Source organism: Protomyctophum parallelum, assembly GCF_964188405.1.
Source record: "Protomyctophum parallelum genome assembly, chromosome: 4".
Taxonomy (NCBI): domain Eukaryota; kingdom Metazoa; phylum Chordata; class Actinopteri; order Myctophiformes; family Myctophidae; genus Protomyctophum; species Protomyctophum parallelum.
In genome coordinates this window covers 42,898,379-42,923,019 of record NC_139700.1, presented here as the reverse complement: position 1 = coordinate 42,923,019, position 24,641 = coordinate 42,898,379, and the positions used below count along the sequence as shown (strand labels likewise).

The 24,641-nt window shown below is 42.7% G+C and overlaps 1 protein-coding gene across 1 annotated transcript; it reads right to left on the bottom strand.

Moving 5' to 3' along the window:
• Positions 1-1,962: 1,962 nt before the first annotated feature.
• On the bottom strand, positions 1,963-23,511 carry gpr37a (G protein-coupled receptor 37a). The gene is made up of 3 exons (XM_083762361.1): positions 21,885-23,511; positions 2,926-3,476; positions 1,963-2,331 (listed from the first exon to the last, which is right to left on the bottom strand). Exons 1-3 carry the CDS (start codon positions 22,911-22,913, stop codon positions 2,034-2,036), a joined length of 1,878 nt encoding a protein of 625 aa, XP_083618487.1. The 5' UTR covers positions 22,914-23,511; the 3' UTR covers positions 1,963-2,033.
• Between the last annotated feature and the right edge of the window lie 1,130 nt (positions 23,512-24,641).

Sequence of the window (24,641 nt, the reverse complement as noted above, 5' to 3'; positions counted from 1 at the left end):
TTTAGTAATGGTCTTATTATTAGCTTTCTATTTTATTTGAGATGTATTTACCCATTAAGAGAAGAAGTCTTAAACTTATGGCCATGTTAATGTGCTGGACAGACTTCATTTGGTTGACCTAATCTAACAGACCATTTTATTTACCGAAAGCAACGAAATCATTTTTAATTCAATGCAATAGTTTTGTTTTATTTTGTGTCACATCATTGTTCAATCAATACACATACTTGGGGTAAAAAACATAGAATTGAAATTTTGTTCTCCTTTTTTTTATTAAAGTGACAGTTCTTTGCTAAAAAGAAACAAAGAAAACAGAACATTCCACAACTGGCTGAAGTGCATGATACAATGTTTTGTTTTTTTCTGCTATCAAACACAGTGAATAACATACTTACATATCACAGTATACAGTACAGTATACAGTATGGACTATGGACTGTATCACAACAATCACCATGATCAGCAAAAACACGAGACGCTATACGACCAGCTCTTAATATATTACTTCCCATTTGTGGCGGACTCACTCACTCTGTGGATGTTTGAGAACCAAATGAACATAATACACAAAGAAATGAAACAAAATGTAAGACTGAGTGCAAAGTTTGGAAACAATACTGGTGAGTTAATAAAATAAAACAAAACATATTGCTATAAAATCTAATATTCAAGTTAAAATAATGTGTGAATTCCTTCATATATAAAATCTGTAAACAGAGAAGGGACAGCGGTCTGTATAGCTTCTACTCAGCCCTGCCCTTTTAGGGGCCGTGTCCACAAGAAAGCTTTTTTTTTTTAAACAAACTGATACGACCTGCCATAAGCCTGGCACCCACCTAATTCCAATGCACTTCGCTAGTTTGGAATGGCTCAGAGTAGAAGACAGGGTTAAGCAAATATCAATGGGATTGGTACTTAAGATAGTCAACGAGTCATTGCCCTCGTACATCAACACATGTGTTACCAATGATGCTGATTTAGGGTGTGTTCAATTCAGGTCAAACAAAGTCAGGGTCGAACTACTTCTCCAAAGTGAGTGCAAAGAATGTACAGCCACAACACTAGAGGGTACCACCCTAAGTTTCTGTCGACATGTATAATTCTGTTAATTTTTGTATGATATGTTGATGAATTGAATACATATTTTGTCTTACTGTAACACATGCTGTTTTTTCTGACCAATAAAGTATTCGATAAATCAATCGATGAGATGCCTGATTGCCAGAGCCACTCTGCCAAATGTTATGGTAAAGACCTCTCTCTCTCTCTCTGCCATGCATTTCTATGGTAAAGATGCCCTGGGGCCAGTGGGGCGCTTATCTGCCCCAGTGCAGAGCATGGCGTTCCAGTGCTCCCGGCATCCGTGGTTTTTGGCAGAGCGCCAAATGGCGCTTCAAGCTGAAAACAGTTTCATGTTTGGAGACGAGCCGCAAGCGCTCCATTTAATCCTCCTGCATCTGACAATCCGGGCAATTACGACCCGCCGTTGAATCGTTACCACAACCATGAGAAATACGTCTTTAGTGTTTTCAGCTATATAGGGTATTTCTGCTAAATGGACCTACCTGCGCATTCTAACAGTGACAGTTACCTTATGTGGACTATTGGGCCGACACATCACTGACTTCCTTGAACCTGATTCTGATACAAATAACACAGACGACACAGCGCTCGAGCAACAGCAAAGGCCGAACGTTTTCAAACGATAAACGCTAAAATGTGTTCAGTAAAGAAGCACTCAGTGGATACGATATCCAAAGCGTCGCATCCGCTTCATGTGAACACAGCCCCCTTAAAGTAAACCCACCTTTGTTTGTGGGTTATACATCCTATTCACGTTCCAAATAACTTGATATGTCGATAACAACAATCAAATTCCTAAATTATGAAACAAAACGTCCCCCCCCCCCCCCCCCCCCAACGCTGCGTGTGGTTTGTATATGGTCCAATTGAACAAAAAAAAAGACACCCTTTCGATGTGACACTTTGACCTGTCTTGTAAACGTCTCCGTCCGTCGTCCTCTCTCCCTTCTTCAGCAGTGTGTCCCCACGGAGGCATACGGGGAGGAGACCTTGTCCCGGCGGATGGTGCTGAAGGGCGACAGCTCCAGCTCGGTGGTGGCGCACTCGTTGTCGCTGGTGGTGGTGGCGGCGGTGGAGGAGGTGCGCCGGTGCGCCGAGGGGTCGGCCGCGCACTCGGCGCAGCAGCAGCAGCAGCAGTCCAGGAAGGCCCGGCTGAACGGCTGGCACAGGCACAGCAGCAGCACCGGCGTCACGGCCGACTTGCAGAACAGCAGCAGCTGGCTGACCAGGTGCAGGATGTCCAGGGCCCTGTGTGTGTGTGCGGGGTAGGGCATTAAGCGACTAGTCGACTAGTAAATCCACTTTTTTTTCACTTCTCCCATTTTTTGTAGGCCTCAAGATCAGGTAGATTATAGTTAGTCACCAGTACACAGTTTTTAAATGTTTTTTTATTTTAATTTTTTTACATATAGTTAGTTATACAACTAGTCGACTAGTAAACTAGGCAACTAGTTAACTAGTAAAAATGACTAGAAGTGAATGCCCTAGTACGGGGTTGTCACCATTATTATACATAATCGTCTAATCGCAATTATTTTGTCATAATCGTTTCCATGTTGAAAGATGTTCATACATAAAAAAGCAGAAATACAAGTAAGAGTATAGATCAGCTATTTCTGCAATTTTCTTTAACCTTTTTTAAAGTATACAATTTATAAAAATGCCAGTAATGTCTTGGTATGTTTCAGCTATTTGTCACATCTGCCCTGTGCACTTTTTCATTACGAAGCCTAAAAGCCAAAGCCAAAATTCCAATGCCAAAAACACAATTAAATCACTAATCGCAATTACTTGTGTGACAATTCATCGTACAACTTAAATATGTAACGGTGGCAGTCCTACCTGCGGGGGACGCTGGCCGCCATGTAGACGCTCACGATGTTGCAGATGTTCTCGGGGATGATGCAGAAGCCATAGAGGATGGCCAGCGCCACCACCACGCAGTTCATCTGGCTCTCCAGGTGGATCTGCTTCTTGGTGCCGCGCACGGCCGCCCGCTCGGCGCTGCGGATCTTGCGCGCCGTGACCAGCGAGCAGCAGATGGTGAACAGCGTGGGCAGGCAGAAGTAGCAGCCGAAGTACCACCAGAGGCGGGCGCCGTCGTAGGTGAGGCCCAGGACGTACAGCGTGTCGGGCAGCTCGGTGGAGATGCGCACCACGCAGCGCTCGCGCGGCACCAAGTCCGGAGGCTCGCCGTCCTCCACCACCAGCTGCCGGATGAGGATCTCGGGCAGCGCCAGCAGGAGTGCGCCCACCCAGATGACCGCCAGCTTGGCCCCGGTGGAGCAGCAGTTCTCGATCATCTCGTAGTACATTTGGACGTTGGTGGCGGCGCGGAAGCGGTCGATGCACAGGGCGCACAGCGTGAAGGTGGTGACCCCGAGAGAGACCACCTGGGACAGGGTAGACAGGTGCTACGTTAGATGTGGGAATGAATACTTCAGTATAACCAGTGGACAGTAATGAAGGATGTAGATGGAATTTAATTGAGTCAAAAATGCAATATTTGTCTTTGCAAATGGAAAGTAAGTAGGCCTAACTAAGTAATCCTTAGCCGAGCCATATGTGGCCCATAGGATCTGTGTTTCTGTAGCATGAGGCAGCATCAATTCTACTGTTATGCCATCAAAAAGTGTGACGCCCTACCCTCCTTCAAAACTGCCATAAAAGAGCACCTGTGGGCCCAGGCCGTAGCGTAACGGTCTGGGCACCGGACTGGTAATCCAGTCGCAGTGTGCCGCGGGTTCGACTCCCGGACCCGACACGGCCTTTACTGCATGTCATCCCCCCATCTCTCTCCCGTTTCCTGTCAGCCTACTGTCTGTCCCTTCAAAAATCAATAAAAGGAGTAAGCCGCAAAAAAATATCTTAAAAAAAAAAAAGAAAAGAGCACCTGTGTGCAATTTGCAACTGGACCTAGACAAGTATTATACTGCTCCTAGTATTGATAGTTTCTTGTATAGTATTGTATGTCTTTTTCTTGATAAATAGGACCACAATGGAAACAAGCCCTCAGGGCTTTTTGTGTTATCCTATATCCTATTGTTTAACTGCACCTGTGTACTTTTTTATGCAAACCGTTAATAAAGTATTCAAAAGTAAAGCAGTATTTATTTACTGTCCACCACGGCCTCCCCGCTGCACTGGCATGCTGACCGACCAGTAGGTGTCACTAGTGAGCAGTAGAGATAAGGACAACAGTTCCCTGCCAGCTTCATGCCCACAAACACACTGGCACCTTTGTTTGTTTGTTAGAGCAAGCGGGCCAAGCTGGAGGCACCACGGCCAGGAAACCAAACCATGTCGGTGGGCCTCCTCCCTCCGCTCCGACCGATGGGTGCCAGTGTTTTACCTGAACGACCAATCAGATGGCCCGATGGTCGTTGTGATCGCAACAACAACAGGCAACAAGTCAAGGGATATGAGTACAGTTGTTACAATCTTATCTAAACCAACAGAGCCACAGAATGTACCTATGAGTGTAAACCTAGTCCTATAATGGAAGCCAGCTGACTCTGTTCTCTAGATGCTGCTGCTGTACAACCATATACTGTACACAACACAACACAGGTATGGGTTTTCTGAGTGGATTAGTGGGAGGGAAGGGCGAGCTACAGTATGGGCCGATTCATACTCCTATTTTAGAGCCGAATAAAAGTCGGTTCGGCTCTGTAGAGCCTACAATTTGATGTCATTTGAGGTTCGGGCGGGGGGGGGGGGGGGGGGGGGGGGGTACCGTCCTAAAGTCGGCTCTTCGGTGCTACTGAAAATTTCTGACGAGCCGAAATCATTTCGGCACTACAGCGCCGAAACAGCTGTAAAATAGGAGTATGAATCCACCCTATGCCTCTGCTTTTGATACCCCCCTCGTTCACTTTAGTCTTTGGCGGGGATATGTTTTCTCCCTGCTTCTAGTCAGACTGAATTAAATACCGGTACATGTATTTCCTTTTGTGGAAATGTATAGGTGTAATGTCTGATATGCTCTGGGCAAATAATATATACATTTGTCACATTTTTCTTTTTGTGTAGATTCAAAAACAGCTAAAAGTGTGACGTGTTTTGAGCTTGAATTATTTGTACAACGTGTCATTGTGAAGAAGTATAGGGCTTAAAGCGGTTAAGTCCCAACCCCTCCTTTTTTATACAAATCTATTAATCTAACCCTATAACCGCATGGGAAGTGAAGCCGTTGAGAGTCAGGGGACTCCATCACTGCATGTCCATTAACAACTGAATTCCATTCAAAGGGAAATGTCAAAACCACAGAAACTGTATATGCTTCATTGGAAATAGCAGATCTACAAGCTCACATGTGATCTTGTAGAATTCATTCTGTGCAATTGATAGCATTTCTTCAACCAATAACTAATTTTAACTACAATCGTTCTTTGGTTCTCCATTTACGACCATTATATTTAATTGGTCGATTGACTGGATATTTTATTTGCAAGTATCAACCACACAAGTTTATTGCAGGATCCATTATTCTGGGGCAAATGTCACTCTTGTGTTTGGCTGCGAGCTTGTATACATCTATGTATAGTATAGAAGGCATTTGTAGTCGTGGAATTGGCCTCAGGGTTCAATAGGTTAAATAGTAAGATCAATTCAATCAAAAGCAGAGGCATAGATCCAGACACGTGCAGAGAGTGTTAGAGAGGCAGGGGCTCAAATCCAATAAGAGGGCACTTTTGGCCCAAAATAACGAAAATAGCAGATCTACAAGCTCACAACGCGTCGCGCTGCGACGTGTTGAGAGCTAGCTTGTAGATCAGCTATTTTCGGGACGCAACCCTGCACTCGTTATCTACTGGAGATGCGGTGTAACGACATGAATTTCGAAAGAAATTAGTTCAATGCAAAATGCTGTGTTCAAGTTCAGAGGGAAAAAAAGCTATTCTCCTGAATGCTGCCTTCCGGTATAGAAGGAAAGGAGAGGAGGGGCATTTACATTTCTTTCACCATAGTAAATGCTGCATTCGTGGTCTGGAAAGGGCAGTTGTTTTACAGACGGGGTAAAAGGGCAGGGGCTGAAGCCCCCTTTGATATCTATGTGTGCAGTCCCTGTATAGATCCCCCCCCCCCCCCCTCCGCAGCAAATGTAACCCTGGTATACATTGTTCTAATCTATGGGTAGAGAAAGACATCCTAAGGGGAGGAAGGAGGTCTGGTCTCTCTCAAACCAGGCAGGAAGTTGTCTCAGACGTTATCATCGCTGTCGTCGGGCAGAAACCTTGTATCTCCAGTTATTTTAGCCCCTCCTATTGTTGTATGTCCTTTTTGTGTATGTGCACAAACTTTGTCCTAACACAAACATTAACCCATTTAGACCTGAGGATGATTCTATAAATGCCTTCTAAATCCTGACAGTTTTCTGAAAAACCCTATGTTTCTATGTCAGTTGCTCTCAAAAACGTTCATGTCAAGGACCCCCAAATATTATATGTACGTATTTGGCCGCCGACCCTCATCTGAGAATATGTTGTTCCAGGGACACTCCCAGAAGCAAAGATTTTAGTTAAAAAACGTTCGCTCTGAAAGAATATATATTCAAAGATTGGCCCCACATTTTCACGAGTTTTCAAAAAATAGCAGATCTACAAGCTCGTAGCGTGGCACTCGGTGCCGCACTATGAGCTTGCAGATCTGCTACCAACATTGAAGACGAAGGTGAGGACGCAAATTCTGATTGGCCAGAATGGCACTTCATACAGGTGTGTTTTTTTTTATGTTTTGCATTTTTTGAAACTCATGGCCCACTTAATACATACTAGTGTCACCCAAAAAGTAGCGAAAATAGCCAATCTACAAGCTGACAACACGTCGCATCACGTGTTGTCAGCTCGTAGATCAACTATATTTGTCATTATAGATTGTATTTTTTTATTGAAAGTGAAGGTTAAGTAAATATCGAACCAACATTAACACTGAAAGAATTGACAATTTGGCCAATGTGGGATTAAAAAGATCTTAACATCATTAACCCATTCTGAACGGGCACCCATTTTGGTGTCAGCATCATGTTATGCTTTAGCTATTGAAAAATAGCAGATCTACAAGCTCATATCGCGCCACCGAGTTGCGCGATACGAGCTTGTAGGTCTGCTATTTTTGAAAAATCGACTGAAAGAGCGACTGACATTTCTAGAATCTGATCTCAGGTCAGAATGGGTTAATCAGACCGGTGTGTGTCCAGTGGAAACCTCGTATGAATCTGATCAGAATGGTCAGAATGGGTTAAAAAGATCATTAAAGTGTCACTAACTAAATGTGCAGATATCCTGGCCATCCTGGCCACTATAGGAGAACACGGCACTGGCTTCTGTATGTTTATATGAAGCAATCTTATTATACTACCTAATGACCTGTCACCTCTCATTACATGGTGTTCTAGTAATTACCACCAGACACGGTCTGCATGGGGGGGGGGTCGGCTGGAAAAACAGCTTTTAGTCATTTAGCATCAGAATTATACTTTCAACAGACATTGAAATTGGATCCCAGGGGACCAACTCAAACATGTGATGAAGGAATTTGATGTGGAGGCCATGTGCATGCTTCAAATATTCAAATAGCGCTGCCATAATCATTAGCAGTTATCTGTGTAAAACTGCATGCTGATGCACGATGATTTTATATTGTTTGTGATCGTGTTTCAAGTACTGTTGAAAATCAGAGCTTCATGGTCTCACTGGGGTTTCCCCATTTACATAAAGGTAAAATACAATAAAAATAATATAGAATAAAATAAAATGTACTCTTACACAGACAGTGGTGGACAAAGTATTCAAACCCATAGGGCCAGTACAAGTATAGATACTTCTGGTCAAATCTTACTCTACTACAGGTGAGAATTCTCAGCCAACTTTGTTTCATTTAATTTCTGTTCAGCTACATCTCTGTATTTTACTGTACTTCTCCCATAGTAAACATGAGCCAAGTGCAGTCTCTCTGTGTGTGTGTGTGTAATGTATGCTGCTTGTGAGTCATGACTCTACAGTAAGCTGCACCGCAGTAGTTCCAGGAACGTTATGATCATATCGCCTCATATCGTCGCTGTCAGGAGGAGACCTTGAATGTCCAAAACCGTTGCCTATAACAGTTCTGATGGATCCAATGTAGTTAGTGTTTAGTCTCAAGCTCTTGTCAATACCTTTCATTGGCTCATTGATGTATAAAATCCACAGACAGACTTATTTTTCACTTCATAATGTTTTCTTCCAAAAGTAGTGAAGATATCTGATGTGTACAATCTCAGTGAGTGAGTGTTGGCGACACTCTTGTACGACGCAGGGAACATATTTTACCGGGGGAAAAAAACAAATACCTCGAAATGTGGATATATAAGGTTTTCTTCCTGACGGCTACGACTGTGTTCTCTGATGCTCATTAAGTCACAAAGGGAACATGCTCTCATGCTCTGATGTTTGGGGGGCGGCAGGCAGCAGCACTTCATTTGCCTCCGTGTTGTTACCCTTGTCCCTCGTATTGGGGCCTTGTTGGCAACACACGGTGTAAACAGTGCAGAGTGTTTTCCTGGCCCCGGCAGAAGAAGACAGAGTGGCCAGTGAGGAGGCACAGGCCCTTTCATCTGTCTGAAGGATTTCTGGCCTCCGACTAGGAGGAGGGGAGGGGGAAAAAGCAACCATGGAACAAACAGACAGGGGGGGGGGGGATGCAAGTTCACCACTTTCAAACCTGACGTCCTAATTCTGGGCATATCATTTTATTGTTGAAAGTTCTAAGAAATGTCTCTCCCCACATCAAAAGACAACAGAACTAAAAGCACACAATGTGCTACTTCCACATCAAGCTGCCTCAGCCTCACACATACAGAAACAGGATAGGCCCAGTGTTGATTTCGTCAACTAAAAACTAAGACGAAAAATGTTCGACTACCTTTTTCCACTGATGGAAACTAAATCAAATCTAAGCTATGATGACTAAAACTAAGACTAAATATAGGGGCAGCATGGCTCAGCAAGGCTTACTTACTTTTACTTAAAGAGTTGAGCCTGATCTTGAGCAATGTTCAGTGCAATGTTCAGTGTTTCAACAGGGTAAATGAAAAGGAAGCGATACTGCATGGTCCTCGGGGAAGGGGAGGATGGGGTTCGACCGTTTGACATGTGGGTGACCCGACGATCAACTTGGTGACCTCCCGATTCCCAGACAGCCTCTCTATCCGACTGCATACCAGATGTCCTCAAACCTTTCAGGCTGCGGCCCCCCCAAAATAATCATATTTTAACTGGGGACCCACCACCCTGACAAGCACTTGGAATTGTAGGAGTTGATAGCCTGGTTTCCAGGCTGATTCGCTGCGTTCCGTGAATTTCTTTTGTCACTTCGCTACTCAGTCTGGAAAGTCTCCTATCTCCAAGGTAGGTGGGACTGTAGGACATGCAACTGAGAGAATACTTCTGGCTTCTGATTGGTCTGTGGTGTGGGCGGGGACAAAAACACCAGTTTGACGTCATATCAATGCCCAGCCAGGGACGTGCACACATAGACATCAAAGGGGGCTTCAGCCCCTGCCCTTTTACCTGTCTGTAAAACAACTGCCCTCTCCAGACCACGAATGCAGTACATAGTACTATAGTGAAAGAAATGCAAATGCCACTCCTTTCCATGCCATGCCGGAAGGCAGCATTCAGGAGAATAGCTTTTTTCCGAAGTCTGAACTTCTGGACTACTTCATCAAACTAGTGTTTACTTTTTACAGTAGGTTTTACTCTCGAGTCTCGAACTGGCGCTATTTTCTTTTCTCAACAGTGAGAAAAGCAGAGTGGTGCTGGCTGATGATGTAAATATACACTAAACTTACTCTTTCGTTTTGTTGGAACAACATCCAATCAGCAACAACGTCGCTACGTAACCGGTGACGTTATCAAATACGAGTCTACAAACTGTTAATAAATATTTCAATCAATCAATCAATCAGTCAAACAGGAGGCTGGCCAGACTGATAGCGGAGTGACAAAACAAACTCACGGAACACCGCGAGTTGTTGAGGCATCCCATTGTTTGACTCATTGTTCCACGGATAAATATTGTGAATAGTCGATCCACAAGCTTGGGCTTGTAGATCGGTGGGCGGAAATGGGGTTAACGTATACAACCGTTACCACGGCGACCGAACCTCACTCTGTCCTGCTCAGGCAGTTTTATGTGTCGTGTCAGAGTAAGTGTCTATCCTCGTTGATCTGCAGCCTTATAGCTCAGCTTAACGTCGTCCGACACACAGAAAAGCACATTAACTCATTCTGACCTGAGATCAGATTCATACGAGGTTTCCGCCGGACACACACTGGTCTGATGAACCCATTCTGACCTGAGATCAGATTCTAAAAATGTCAGTCGCTCTTCGATTTTTCAAAAATAGCAGACCTACAAGCTCGTATGGCGCCACTCGGTGGCGCGATATGAGCTTGTAGATCTGCTATTTTTCAATAGCTAAAGCATAACATGATGCTGACACCAAAATGGGTTAAACACACAATGACACATTAATGTCTGTCATCACATCAGCATGACAGCAATACGTCCCTCAGAGCTGTGTGTGTGTGTGTCAGTGATGCCATGATGAATGATGTCCGCTTATTGCTACAAGGGACTTTGGGCTTGTTTTTCTGTCAAGTCGGCACTTGTAATAAAAAATAATATTGGTAGTTGCGGGTCGCAGGTCTTGTTTTTTCTGCTTATTTGGGCTGAATATATGCTTCCTAATCCTAATGTTGTTTAGTGTGGGCTCCAATCGAATGTTTGTTATTCAAGATTTAAAAAAAGCTGATCTACAAACTCACACCGCATTGCGAGCTTGTAGATTGGCAATTTTAAAATAGCTGATGGCTGCGTATAGGCCTAGGTTTAAAGCGCTCATGTGTCAGTCGCTTCTTTTGGGCTCGTTTTCAAAGACCTCGTTGCTTCTCTCGCGAAAATCTGGCAACACTGTGTCTCATCTGCGTCCATAATGACAGATTTTCACATGCGGGCCGTGGAGGATTGTGATTTCAGTTGCCCCAGCAGCCCATTAGAATTAACATCCCCTCTGTTTGGTATAATTACACCCCATTAGTCGCATGGTTTGAGAGCAGCTTAGCATAGCAAAGCCAATGTGCCACTGTCGTTAGCCATTAGATGGTTGTGATGAATCCTCCCACCGGCCACAGACATTTAAATACCACTATTGATAAATGGCATATCCAAGCAAAGGCTGGGTTATGTAATACGATTACAGCAGGCTAATCTAATGGTTAGTGGTCAGTTTTGCAATGAAAAAAGACCAATGAGGTTATTAGTTTATGGGCGGCTGTGGCTCAGGAGGTAGAGCAGGTCGTCCAATGTTCCCGACTCCTCCTGTCCACATGTCCTTGGGCAAGACACTGAACCCTACCCAATGAGTTGGTCGGTGTGAGCTTTACACCATTGGTGTGTGGATGTGGGAAGTGAGGACGCTGGTGTCGACTGTTCGCTGCTTCACCTCCCAATGTATGAATGAATGAACCATTGTAAAGCACTTTGAGCACTTGGAAAAGCGCTATAAAAATGCAATTAATTATAGTATACCTTATTCAGACGGCAGATTTCTGTTTTTTTACTCTATGAGACCCATGGCTCCATTATAAACCAGTGGCTTTCAACCTTTTTCATATCAAGGTCCATTTATTAGGCATTTGAGCCACGGATCAACATTTGATGAGATTTAGACTTGGAATATCTTTTGGATAAGATTTTGTCCACAAGTATATGCTGTATTGATGTGGCACCATAGGAGAGATAAATAACAATTATTCTACATTCTCTAATTGTGTAGACTTCTTCTTGTAACTTAAAGGACCACTTTACCACTTTTCCTATCTTCTACCTATCTTAAGTCTTCAAATAATTGGTCCTCACTAATGATCATGATAAAAAAACAATCATCTATTTAGTCTGTGTCTCATAGGTAAGGCTGTGGGCAGTTCAGAAACCGGTCCACCAGTGACATCATCGATGGGGCATCCAAGCTGATAGACACTGCAGGCTTTCTAGTCCTGAAAAGTTGCAATGCGAAAATGGAAGCCATCGTTCTCACGATGAAAATTTTGTTTGTAAAAATAAATATAGTTTGAAAAGTAATCTGCCTAACAATGATGTCACTGGCGGACGGGTTTCTGAACTGCCCACAGCCCTCCTATGAGACCCAGACTGAGTAGATTTTTTTCTTTTTGCCATTTTATCATGATTATTAGTGAGGACCTATTATATGAAGATAGGTTGAGTGGTGAAGTGGTCCTTTAACAATACTTATGAAACTCTCAAGTGATCCGTTTTTAAGTTGTTTGATTCAGAATTTGATATTCATTTTATCAGACATGCCTATTCTCCTACTAATGCATGAGGGGTCGTATACATTTTTTATAACTTTTTGGGGAAAAACAAAAAAAAACTGTTTTAATAATAAAAAAGATAAAAAAACATGCCCCCCCTTGCATATTAGAAGGATAATATCAGTCCCCAGAACCAAGGACTGGTGTTTTCAATGAGTCTAACATGGTTAAAATTGAGTTAATGTGTGTTTTCAGACATTTAACCACTTTTTTAAATTCAGACAGTTTTCTGAAATACCTATATTTCTATATCAATGGTGCTCAATATTTTATGTCAAGGACCCCCGGAATTATCTGTATTTGGCCGCCAACCCCCATCTGAAAATATTTTGTTCCAGGGACGCCCTCCGAAGCAAAGATTTGACTTAAAAACGAAAATATATTTTCAAAGATTTGCACCACATTTTCATTTTTCAAAAATAGCAGATCTACAAGCTCGTAGATGCTCGATACTCGTGCTATAAGCTTGTACATCTGCTATTTCTCATAGCTAAAGTAGAACAGAATGATTAAAACACCAAAAGGGTTCCCGCCCAAAATGGGTTTAACCGCATCTACGATTTTGAGAGCTTGTAGATCTGCTATTTTGTTTTGTTTGGTTTGTAACTAATTTGGCGGCAGTAGACACACAGTATCCAAATACGTTTGACAGCAAAAGCAATCCAAAAGTAACCAAATCACGTATATTACTGTAGTTTCATTACTGATCATTGCAGGTTTCATTACTGATTATAATCTGATTTAATCTCATTCAAGCCATATCATGGGTAACCTGCCCCAGCTCTCTATTTAAAGGTCATGATAGTACATTATTAGGGCATCATGATGTGTAACCGAAACAAAAGGAAAAAAGTCAGCACTAAGCAGCTTATGCAGTTCAAGGCAGCACACCCTTTGTTTTGATACATCGACAGCTTTTCTCTGCTGCTGGTGTCACAAGCCGTGATAACGTGGCATAAGAATAATTCCATAATAATGTAACAATAAAGCAGTATTTTAGACATACGGTAGTATCAGAGTATACTGTCTAGTGTCTACGTATACGGGCTCCATAAATCAGTGGTTTTCAAATGTGGGAGCCGGGCGGGGACCACCCAGGTGTCCTTGAGCGGAATTACATCCAAATGTAGCCTCACAGGTCTGGATTCCAGGGGTTCCCCACATGCAGCTAAAACCAAACAGACCCTCACAGGCACATTTGGTTAATTGGTTCCATTTGTATACGCTCAGATTTCAAATAACTCATACTAACTGTCTCCTACTATACTGTAACCCAAAATATAATGCAGTTTCCACTTTCCACAACTCAAAGTGCTATTATGAATTTAACAACCACTTTCATGCCTTAATTACTGCTTTCAGAGCAGGTTTGTTTGTGAAGGCACTCAGACTGCATTGGCCTGCTTCCACTGAATGAGCACAAGTCAACTAAATGCTCTCCATTAACCTAAGGCCAAGGCCTAATCTCTGTCTGTCTGAGAGCCGCCTCTTAACACATATGTTAATCCACATCACGTGTGTTTGTTTGGGCCAGTAGGGGGGCCACGTTGCAGGGGGTTGGGGGCATAGAGTACAAAACAAAACAGTACCTAGGTGTTGTGTTGTTTTGTGTCGACTTGACTGCACGTGTGTTGGTTGTTTGCGCCGTACAGAGTGCCAGGTTGAACAGCTGCTTGTGTTCGTCTTGTGGGAATTGTGAATTATGGGTGCAACGACTTTTACAAATAGCAAAAATAGCCAGTCTACAAGCTCACAACACATGTGATGCGTCAGCTATTTTCATAATTTTTGCGTTACTGTTGTATGATAAAGTATATAAAATAGGCCAGTGGTTAAAAAGACGAATCAATTTAGTTGATTAAAGATTCATTCAATTTTTGTTTGCATTGGGTTTTTTAGTTGATGACTAAAACTAAGACTAAATATACTGACAATTTCGTCAACAAATAAAAACTAGACTAAAATGCTAGGAAGGGACTAGTGGACAAGAGATCCAGTATACCGATAAGTCATTTTACACTGCATGCTGAAAATAGCCGATCTACAAGCTCACAACGCCTCGCAGCATGACACGTTGTGAGCTCATTACGACACCATCAAGGCCCCGACCAAATACATTTTAATCGACTAAATCAACTGTAGATTTAGTCGACTAAAATCTTATGATATTTAGTCGACTAAAACTAGACTAACACTAAAGCATTCCAGGTGACTAAAAATGTGACTGAACCTAAATGAAAACTATTCAAGACACTATGACTAAAACTAAAATCAAAATTTGCTGCCAAAAACAACACTGCCAAGGACCTGAGAGAAGGAGACGAAGCAGTCATCATGACTGTTGGGTTTGAGACTTTTGGAAGTATTCACTAGAAGAATGGTATGGCTTGTCTCCAAGATTCATTTTAATAATTTGTTTGTTTGAAATATTCTAATCATTTTCAGACTTTTTTATTTCTTTCCCCCAGAGAGTTTTTTTTCTTCCCATCACAAACATGCCGTAAAGAAATATGGCATTGTTTCGCAAAGTGGGATCCGGGGACCAAAGTACTTACCATATAATAATAATGAATTGCATTTTTATAGCGCTTTTCCATTTCCAAGTGCTCAAAGCGCTTTACAATGGTTCATTCATTCATACATTGGGAGGTGAAGCGGCGAACAGTCGACGCCAGCGAATAGCATCACAATCATTGTAACCACTTTAGCCATTTATATGTTGGCCATTCAAAAATAGCAGAAGTTTTTACTTTGAAAAATGTTGACAATGTTTTAGACATTTTTAATAGCACAAATCTTTATATTATTTTATTTTTATTTATTATTTATTATTTTTATTTTATTATATTATATATATTTTCAGATGGGGGTCTGCAGCCAAATACATATCAATTTGGGGGTCCGGTATACAGTACATGAACATTTTGAGAACCACTGGCATAGAGACTTACAGAGTCCTATATTGTCAGCTGAGTTTCTGCAGTCTATTACTGTCCCTGTGGAAAGGACGATACCATCGCCTACCTTTCCATTGTTCTGTGTACAATAGATTGTTGACACATAGCTCGCAGCCACAACACTCCTATAAGCTATACGGTACATTTGGGTGTGAGGGGTATAAAGTATCATGCCATTGTCCATACCTAAGAAACATATTCATATCACTGAACTGAAGATTGATGTGGTTCTGTGGTTCTTATTGTGATTTTATATTTGAGTTGTGACGTGTTGTGAGCTTAATGTATATAATCTACTGTATTGCGTTTGTGTGTGGACACAGGGTGCAGGGAAGCAACAGCAGCAGCAGCAGCTTTTACTGAGAGCAGCAGTTTTGTGGTAATAATCCACAAAATTTGAACAATACTTTGTATTTTTATCCAAGTTCTATCAGTGGTTGCGTAGGTGGTCTTTTTTTAACTATATATTTTTGATCTAAACTGGAATTTTAATGTCTGGATCTGGATTGAGCCCTTGCTCCAGCTACCTCTTGGGTGAGGCCCATGCTCTTTGTTAGCCTGCTGCCACCAGGTTTCACCTAGGCAGCTTTAGCCTTCAAACACCAGGCACTAAAAGAGCCTGCAGCCAGTCAACACCCAGCCCCACAAGGCCTCCACAAGGCCTCCAGAAGCCAGGCTCGATCTACCCCAGGGCAGGCCTACAGGTGCCAGGTAACATCAGGCTCCACTAGGCCTCCAGCAGCCAAGAAACATCAGGCTCCACTAGGCCTCCAGCAGCAAGGCTACACCAGGCCTCCAGCAGGCAGGCTACCCCAGGGCAGGCCTCCAGCTGCCAGGCAACATCGGGCTCCACAAGGCCTCCAGCAGCCACACATCACCAGGCTCCACCTGCCAGGGCAGGGATCTGTTTGACTCTGCATAAAACATCTCGGTTTTGTGTGACCTTTTGTTAGCTGTTTTGGTGAGTTATTTTGGTTTGTTTGAGTTTTTGTTTATTTCCCCCCCTCCACTTTCATTTGACTTTTTGCAATCAGTTACCATGGGTACCAAAAAGGATCCAGTTGTCCAGGAAGAAGAGTTTGTGACTGTCTCTGTTCTTAATGATAGGTTAGATCAACAAAAGCAATTTTTCAAAGAACTGATGGATCTACAAGAGAAGAACTTTAAATCTTTCTTAAGTCTCATCATGGACTCTACCACAAAAAGAGTTGATGAGCTGGTGGAATCAGTCTGTGACCTTAAACATAGCCTGGAGTTCACACAAGCAGAGACAGATAGTTTTTTGTTTTGAACCAGGCAGCACTTGAGTCAAGCACTTTGTTGCTTGGCCAACTGCAATCTGCTCTTGACAAGCTCTCCTCTAAAGAAGACTACCTAGAAAATCAGTCTAGGAGAAATAATATCCTGATCGATGGTATTGAGGATTCTAAATCCGAAACATGGCAAGAGACTGAGATTAAGATAAAAAAGATGATGATAAACTTGATTTGGACTCCAAACTGATTGAGATAGAGAGGGCACACAGAATTGGCACCTTTCTGTCAGAGGGTCGACCCAGATCTATAATTGTCTACTGTACCCCTCCCATCTCAGTTTAAGGATGGTGAAAATATGCTAAATGATCCTGTTGTTAAAGCTAATGAATTCAATATGTTTTTTGCAAAGGTAGGTCTTCTCTGTCCAAGGATATGGGAAAACCCAATAGTAATCATTTAGATTACATTAAGGGTAACTTCCCTACTCTCTTGAAATTTGAAGACACAAATGAAACAGAGGTGTTTATTGTGTTGGTGTTAATTGCCAACTTGAAGATATCAGCAGCTGGTCATGATGATATAAGTGCATCATTGATTAAACCAGTATCTTCTTTTATTAGTAAACCAATTACCAATTATTGCAATCGGGGGAGGTTCCAAATGATTTAAAAATAGCCAAAGTTATTCCTTTACATAAATCTGGAGACCCAAGACTTTTTAATAATTATCGGCCAATATCAGTGTTACCATGTTTTTCGAAAATGTTGGAGAAACTGGTCTACAATAGAATGTTTAACCATTTAAATGATACAATATATATGAGTATGGTTTTAGGAAAAATCATTCCACCGATATGGCCCTTTTACAGCTGGTTGACAATATCTACTCAGCCATTAATAACAATGAATTTGCTTTCTGCATATTCCTAGATCTTTCTAAAGCTTTTGATACTGTTGATTATACTATATTACTTGATAAATTACATAAATATGGTTTTCATGATATAACGCTACAATGGCTGGATAGTTATGTTTCCAACCATGAACAATATATGCCAATGGTTGTTCTTCATCCAAAGTCAAGTTGTCTTGTGGGGTCCCCCAAGGGTCTATTCTTGGACCCTTATTATTTATTGTTTACATCAATGACCTGGCTGCTGTATCCTCATCGTTTACCCCAATTCTGTTTGCTGATGATACTAATTTGATTTTAACTCACAACATTTTTGAATCTCTCACAAAGGAAGCCAATTCTGGCATAGCTATCTGAATTGTTTCTTGCAAATAAGTTATCACTAAATGTAAACAAATCAAAATTTATATTTTTTGTGAGCAAAAACAAAAAGTACTGTCATCATAGAGCTAAGATCTCTATTGGTGGGATTGAAATTAGTCAAATTTCATCCACCAAGTTCCTAGGAATCCTGGTGGATGAAACATTGTCTTGGAAAGAACACATACATACAGTAACCAACAAAGTTTCAAGATCATTTGGTATCATCAGAAGAATTAGGGGCCTGGTTCATCAGGCTTGCCTCTTAACCCTTTATTACAGTTTGATGTATCCATATCTCATTTATTGCGCACACACACACACACACACACACACACACACACACACACACACACACACACACACACACACACACACACACACACACACACACACACACACACACACACACACACACACCACAAGTGTAAATAATGTATTTGTTGTTTTTGTTATTTTCCATACCTACAGTATGTTTGATTACTTTGTCTCCTTACTATTTGTATATTACTATTTGTATTATCTATCTATCTATATTATCTTTGGTGAGAACCACATATAAGCCCTCCATGGGTTTCTTTTCTCACCTGCACACACTTCTCTTTTATTGACGTTAACTTTTTTTTGTACTAGCTGTTTTATTGTGCGAATAAACTCAACTATTTCCGGTGCATAACACAACGTGCAACCAGGTGTAGCCAGGCTTCACGCACTCACTCACTTCAACAAATCAACAGAATAAGCATTAGTTTGGGTTATTATAAATGTCACCTCACATTCAGATTAAAATGGCTCGACTACGGTGTCCCTGGCAGTTAAATCGTTTTGGTTACACATTCTTTTGTTTTCTAACAAGGGGCGGGTTGACAAGCACCGACTACAGACACAACTGGGTCAGTCAGTGTAGTGTCTGCTGTCTGTAACCCTATAGCTGACACCATAGTAGGTTGCCTCAGGTATGTAACTTTCACCAACCTACCAGTGCATGGGTGTCAAAAGACTGTAATGTAGGCCTGGGGGGTCCTCAGGGTTACTACAGGGAATACTGGAGAACACGCCGGTTTACCAACTCGCCGCAACGAAACGTGGAGAGAAACAAAGTTTCAATGTCTTCATCGTTATGCTAACATGCTTGTCTTCATCAGTATAGAGCAGTGTTGTTTTTGGCAGCACATTTTGATTTTAGTTTTAGTCATAGTCTTTTGAATAGTTTTAATTTAGTTTTAGTCACCTGGAATGTTCTAGTGTTTAGTCTAGTTTTAGTCGACTAAATGTCATACGATTTTAGTCGACTAAATCTACAGTTAATTTTGTCGACTAAAATGTGTTTTGACAGGCCTTGATGTCGTTGTAATGACATATTTTACACTTTGGTTGCATGCTGAAAATAGCAGATCTACAATCTCGCGACGCGTTGTGAGATTGTAGATCTGCTATTTTCAGCATGCAACCCAGCATAAAACTGGATCTCTTGTCCACTAGTCCCTTCCTAACATTTTAGTCTAGTTTTTATTTGTTGACGAAATTGTCAGTATATTTAGTCTTAGTTTTAGTCACCATAGCATAGTTTTAATTTAGTTTCCATTTAGTTTTCTTCAGTGGAAAAGGTAGTCGACGAACATTTTTCGTCTTAGTTTTAGTCGACGAAAACAACACTGGTATAGAGGGTATGCGTGTGACATCATCATCAAACCTGGAAGTTATGCAGGAATGCCTACTGAGTGGCAAAAAACTACTTTCTGGCCTTGACACCCCATGCATCCAAACAGAAAAGTCCTATCTGATTGCATTAAACAACATTAAGTTAAGCTCACTTTGCATGTTGCTTTGCCACTCGATGTGCCATTCACTTTAAGCATGCGCATATATACCCTCTATAGTAGTATGTCAACCCCACAGACGTTATAGTTCGTTTCCAAAGTGATCACATTCAATGGTCAGCTAGATAATGATAAAAAGGTGAGTATGTGAATATAGCAATGATAGTACCAATGCTATTTCAGGATATTGTTTACTAATGAATTACATTGTTTCTGTACTTTGGTGTTTAAACTTTAGCATTACTACTTCATCTAGTGTAAACTCTAAACAACTATCCTCTCTCTCTCAATTCAATGCAATTTAAAGTGTGCGGTCCCTTCCTTCTCCAAGGGAAGTTTTCTTTGGTCTACATTTCATACTTTTCTTATACCAGCACCTCCCCCACCTGGATGTGCACAAAAGCTATCCGTTTATACCAGCAACACCAGCCTTCGTATTCTGAGGAGAATTTTAGCCAACAATAGCAGATCTACGAGCTTGTAGATTGGCTATTTTTGGCAAAGATGTTTGGTGTAGAGATAAAAGTACAGTGCCAAAGGTCAAGTCTACTAAGTATTGACGGTTTATGTGGTTGAATGTCTGAAAGTACACATTAACATGATAACATCCAACACAACACTACACAATGATAGTGTTTTCAAACAAGTCTATGAAGCTACAGTATCTATGAAATCTATGAAAAGGTTTACTGCAACACAATATTGGGGGCCAACTGCCCTGCTTCAGCAAATGGAAAAGTGTTTTCCATCTTCACAAATACAAAGTCTGGTAAAAACGTAAAGTTTGATATGCGGCTGGTAAATGCAGGACATTGTGAGTGCACTGCAGGCCTGCTGGGCATGGGGGGGGGGGGTCCTTTAAACCCAACATACTTCATCGTCTGAAGTTCATGAACATTTAATATATACAGTACTGTCAAGTTGGTTTGTCACATTCTTTTCAAATACAATACAGTAGGTATACTGAAGAGAAATGATCCAACAGTTCTCAGCTCAACAGTTTAAAAAACTAATCCCATCTCACGTCAAGCTCGGCACACCTGGCCCCGCCTTTGACCAGGTCCTCTAACTAGGAACACACATCATGAAGCCCCATTTACGCTTTGTCATAATGACGGTGTTCCAGACCGAAAATAGCAGATCTATAAGCTAACACAACACAGCGTCAGATCTGCAACACATTGTGAGCTTAGATCTGCTATTCTCACTCTGCAACATTGTTTCCCTTCATCTGACAACAATCTGGTCTCAATTTCATTAAAAAAATTAATCTGACGGCGTCTGTGGCATTCCTTTTTTTTAAATATATTTTTTATCCCACGATTTTGTAACCCATTTTTCACCCCTGTGTCAATCATCTAATGTGATCCTGGGCTCTACACACCCTCCACCAACCTGGGGAGAGCAACAGACTTAACTCATGCTTCCTTCATGCTTGAGTGTCCAAGTTGCTCCTTTACACCTGACAGGGGGGAGTTTCCCTGGTTGGACGTAGCGCGTGGAAGGAACACGTTATTCCAACCAGTTCCTTTCCCCTCCATCAGGCGCCCCGGCTGGCCAGGGGGAGGCAGTTTAGAGACCAGGATTACTGCATGTTTTTGTGAGGGTATCTACCCTAGGGGACACGGGAGAACATGCAAACTCCACACAGAAAGGCGACAGGCCAACAGCATACACACCAAGGCCCGCCCCCGTTCGATCATGATTGGCGGTAGGCCCCTCTATCCTGATTGGATGAAGGCTGGGCCACCTAGCCAAAAACAAAACCTAAGGTTTTTTGACCCCCAGGGGTTAACTGGGGACAGGGAGGAACTCCTTACAGTCAGCACACTCTATAGTAGGGAGGATTATCACAACCAAACAAAAAAATAAGTCATATTTAAATTAATTGAGTAGGCCTATATAATATACTCACTTGATATATATAATATAATATATAATATACCTTTAAGCTCAAAACGTCTGAAGTTCGCAACTTGTAGATCTTTTTTTCTATCTTGAAAACATTTAAACAATTTGGACAACAATACCGTTTTCTATAACCTTTGATCTTGTATGGGTGACCCTGGCACAAAACATTGTCAGATGTGGGTCTGTGATGGGTGAGTGTTTTATTATTACCTCGATGTAAGGGATGACTTTGCAGGAGAACTCTCCCAGCAGCCAGTTCTTGGTCAGCTCGTGGAAGGTGACCAGGGGCAGACAGAAGAAGATCACCACAAAGTCCCAGAAGGCCAGGTTGGCCAGCAGAGAGTTGGAGATGCTCCTCATGTAGTAGTTGTGGCACACGATGCACATGATGGCTATATTCCCCAGGATGCCCACGACGAAGACGATGGCGGCGAAGACGACCAGGGCGTACGCGCCGTACGACTCCGCCGTGAGGGGGTAGAAGGGGTTCCAGACGCGTTTCCGCTTGTTCGGGTTCTTGGGTATGAAGTCGAAGATGTTCGGCAGCGTGAACTGCTCATAGTCGCTGCTTTCGTTGAACGGAAAGTCCGTGCCTTGCTCCTGCGCCAGGGGCTTAGGCAGGGCTTCCCACATGGCCAAAGACGCCGCTTGGCTCCTCTCTCCATCTCTCTGTCCATCCTTTATGTCTCGCCTCTGCCGGCTGTACGCGGTCTTTTTCCGCCTGCACATTTGTTCATGCTTCTTTTTGCTCTTAATAGGATAGTTCAAGTCACTCTTGCCATGGCTGCATCCTCTTCTCCCGTGCGTTGCCATGGCAGCAGCCGCCGCCTCACCCCGTGGTGTGCGCCATGGTACCTCTCCTCCTCCGTCTCCATCCTCGGCGCGTCCTCCCCTCGGTCCTTTCTTCGGATGCTGCGTTTTACGCACGGCGCGCGACGCGCCTCTCCTCGCCACGGAGTTCAGAGCGGCGTCGTGGAGGTGGTGCTGATGATGCTGCTGCGCCCGGGCATTGTTGCCGTTGACGACTCCTCGGTCCTCGCGGGCGGCGGCGGCAGCGGCACGCCACGAAGTCCCGCTGCCGCTACGAGCCTTGTGTACATTCCTGTTTGCGGCGGTGGGTTCATAATCGCCCGGCGTGAAAGTGCCCTTTGTTTTCTGCTGCTGCCCGTCGTGTGAGTGACTGAACACGGCCTCGCTACACAGCGAGACGCACAGCAATGTCAAAAGTGGCAACAGCATCGTTATTTTTTTGGGGGTCTATTGATTTATTCTATCGCACACATGTGGGACCAACACGAATCGTGATCCGCGGCGATTTTATCCATTTGTGACTTCCGCGGTTCGTTGACAAAAAGACCGTGAAAACTCCGCTCATAACTCCCTGCGTTGCGCACACTTTTATTGTTCTGTGCGCAAATCTGGATTTCACATGTAAAGAAGTGGTCGACTTGCCCTGGTAGTATGCAGCAGGTGCGTCGCAGAGATAAGCTCCAAATAGTCTGTTGTTCACACAGTCTACATAAAACAATGAAGCCTTTTCTTACCCAGATAAATCTCCTCAAATGTCCCCCACGGTGTTTCTTCTGAGCTCGGGAAGACAGACAGAGCGTACGCATTAAAAGTCACCACAGAGATCCCCACGCGTCATTATCCATGTGTGCGCGTCGGTCAGTGTAGCTTGCTGTACATTTTATCCGCCGACAAGTCGACAACACAGAGGAGTTTAATGGGAGTCCAGCGGGACAGTCAGTCGGTGCCGTCGGGTCCACACTCAGGCCCACATTGAGAGGAGAGGCCACGGTCGGTCAGGATGGATCTGTCGAGTCGAGGAGGTGCCAAGCTCGGTGTGGAGCGGCGCCGAGCCCCGGACATCATAATGGAGATTATAGAGGAGAGACGGAAGGAGGGACAAGCGCTCCCCCTGGTGGCTGAAACCCTGATCTGTAAACACTACACTACAGACCATGCAGTCACAAACCTAAACTCAAAATCAACACCTGGTTTGTTCACTACTCGATCGATCACACTTAAGTAATAGTACCAATACCACAATGTAGAAATACTCATTTACAAATAATAGTCTGGAATTAAAAATGTAGGCTACATTACAAAAGTATTCGCAAAAATATATAGCCTATTTAAGTACTGCAAGTATAGCCTACTCATGTAGCAGAATGTCCCATTTCAAATTCAAATTCAAATTCAAAGTGGCATGAGAAAACATACGTTTACATTGCCAAAGCAGAAAGAACAATACAACAATACAGCAATACAATCAAAACAAAAATGATGTACATTTGAAGGTCAGAATCTTCAATAGATCAAATTCTATGTACCAAGGTCACTCAATGCAGGTATAGTGCAGGAATATACACAATGATTAGTCTTTAGGGTGGTTGTGTTCCATTTGATATCCTTCTATCACAGCAACTCACAAATCTTGCTGCTGTGTTTGCACATTGTTGTACTTCGCCCAGCAGATATGGAAGTTTTTTGTCATTGGTCATGTTTTCAAAATCTCTGTGTGTGGTTGTAATCTGTGGGAAGTATGTGTCTCTGATGTCTTGGTACAATGGACAGATGGTTAGGAAGTGTAGCTCGGTTTCCACTTCATTTTGTGTGCAGTGGGTGCATAGTCTGTCTTCTCTCGGGATACAGGTCTGCCTATGACGGCCTTTCTCGATTGCGAGACTGTGCTCACTGAGTCTGTATCTAGTTATTAAGATTTTTCTTTGTTTTCAACAATGAAGTTTCCAAATGTAAGTAGCAGATCGACAAGCTCACAATGTGTCGCTTTGTGACGCGGTGTGAGCTTGTAGATCGGTTACTTTCAAATTGTCCAGCAAGTATGCATAGGGCTGTGAGTTCTAAGTGGTTAATGCTTTTGATTGATTGATTGAAATATTTCTTAACAGTTTGCAGAATTACTGTACATTTCAAGCAGAACTCAATACAAAGACTGTTAAC

Coding starts and splice junctions, on each gene's coding strand:
- gpr37a (XM_083762361.1), bottom strand. CDS start 22,913: ATGCTGTTGCCACTTTTGACATTGCTGTGCGTCTCGCTGTGTAGCGAG. Junction 3,477..21,884: donor AAGTCATCCCTTACATCGAG/GTAATAATAAAA, acceptor ACCCTGTCCCAG/GTGGTCTCTCTCGGGGTCAC. Junction 2,332..2,925: donor GCGGCCAGCGTCCCCCGCAG/GTAGGACTGCCA, acceptor ACACACACACAG/GGCCCTGGACATCCTGCACC.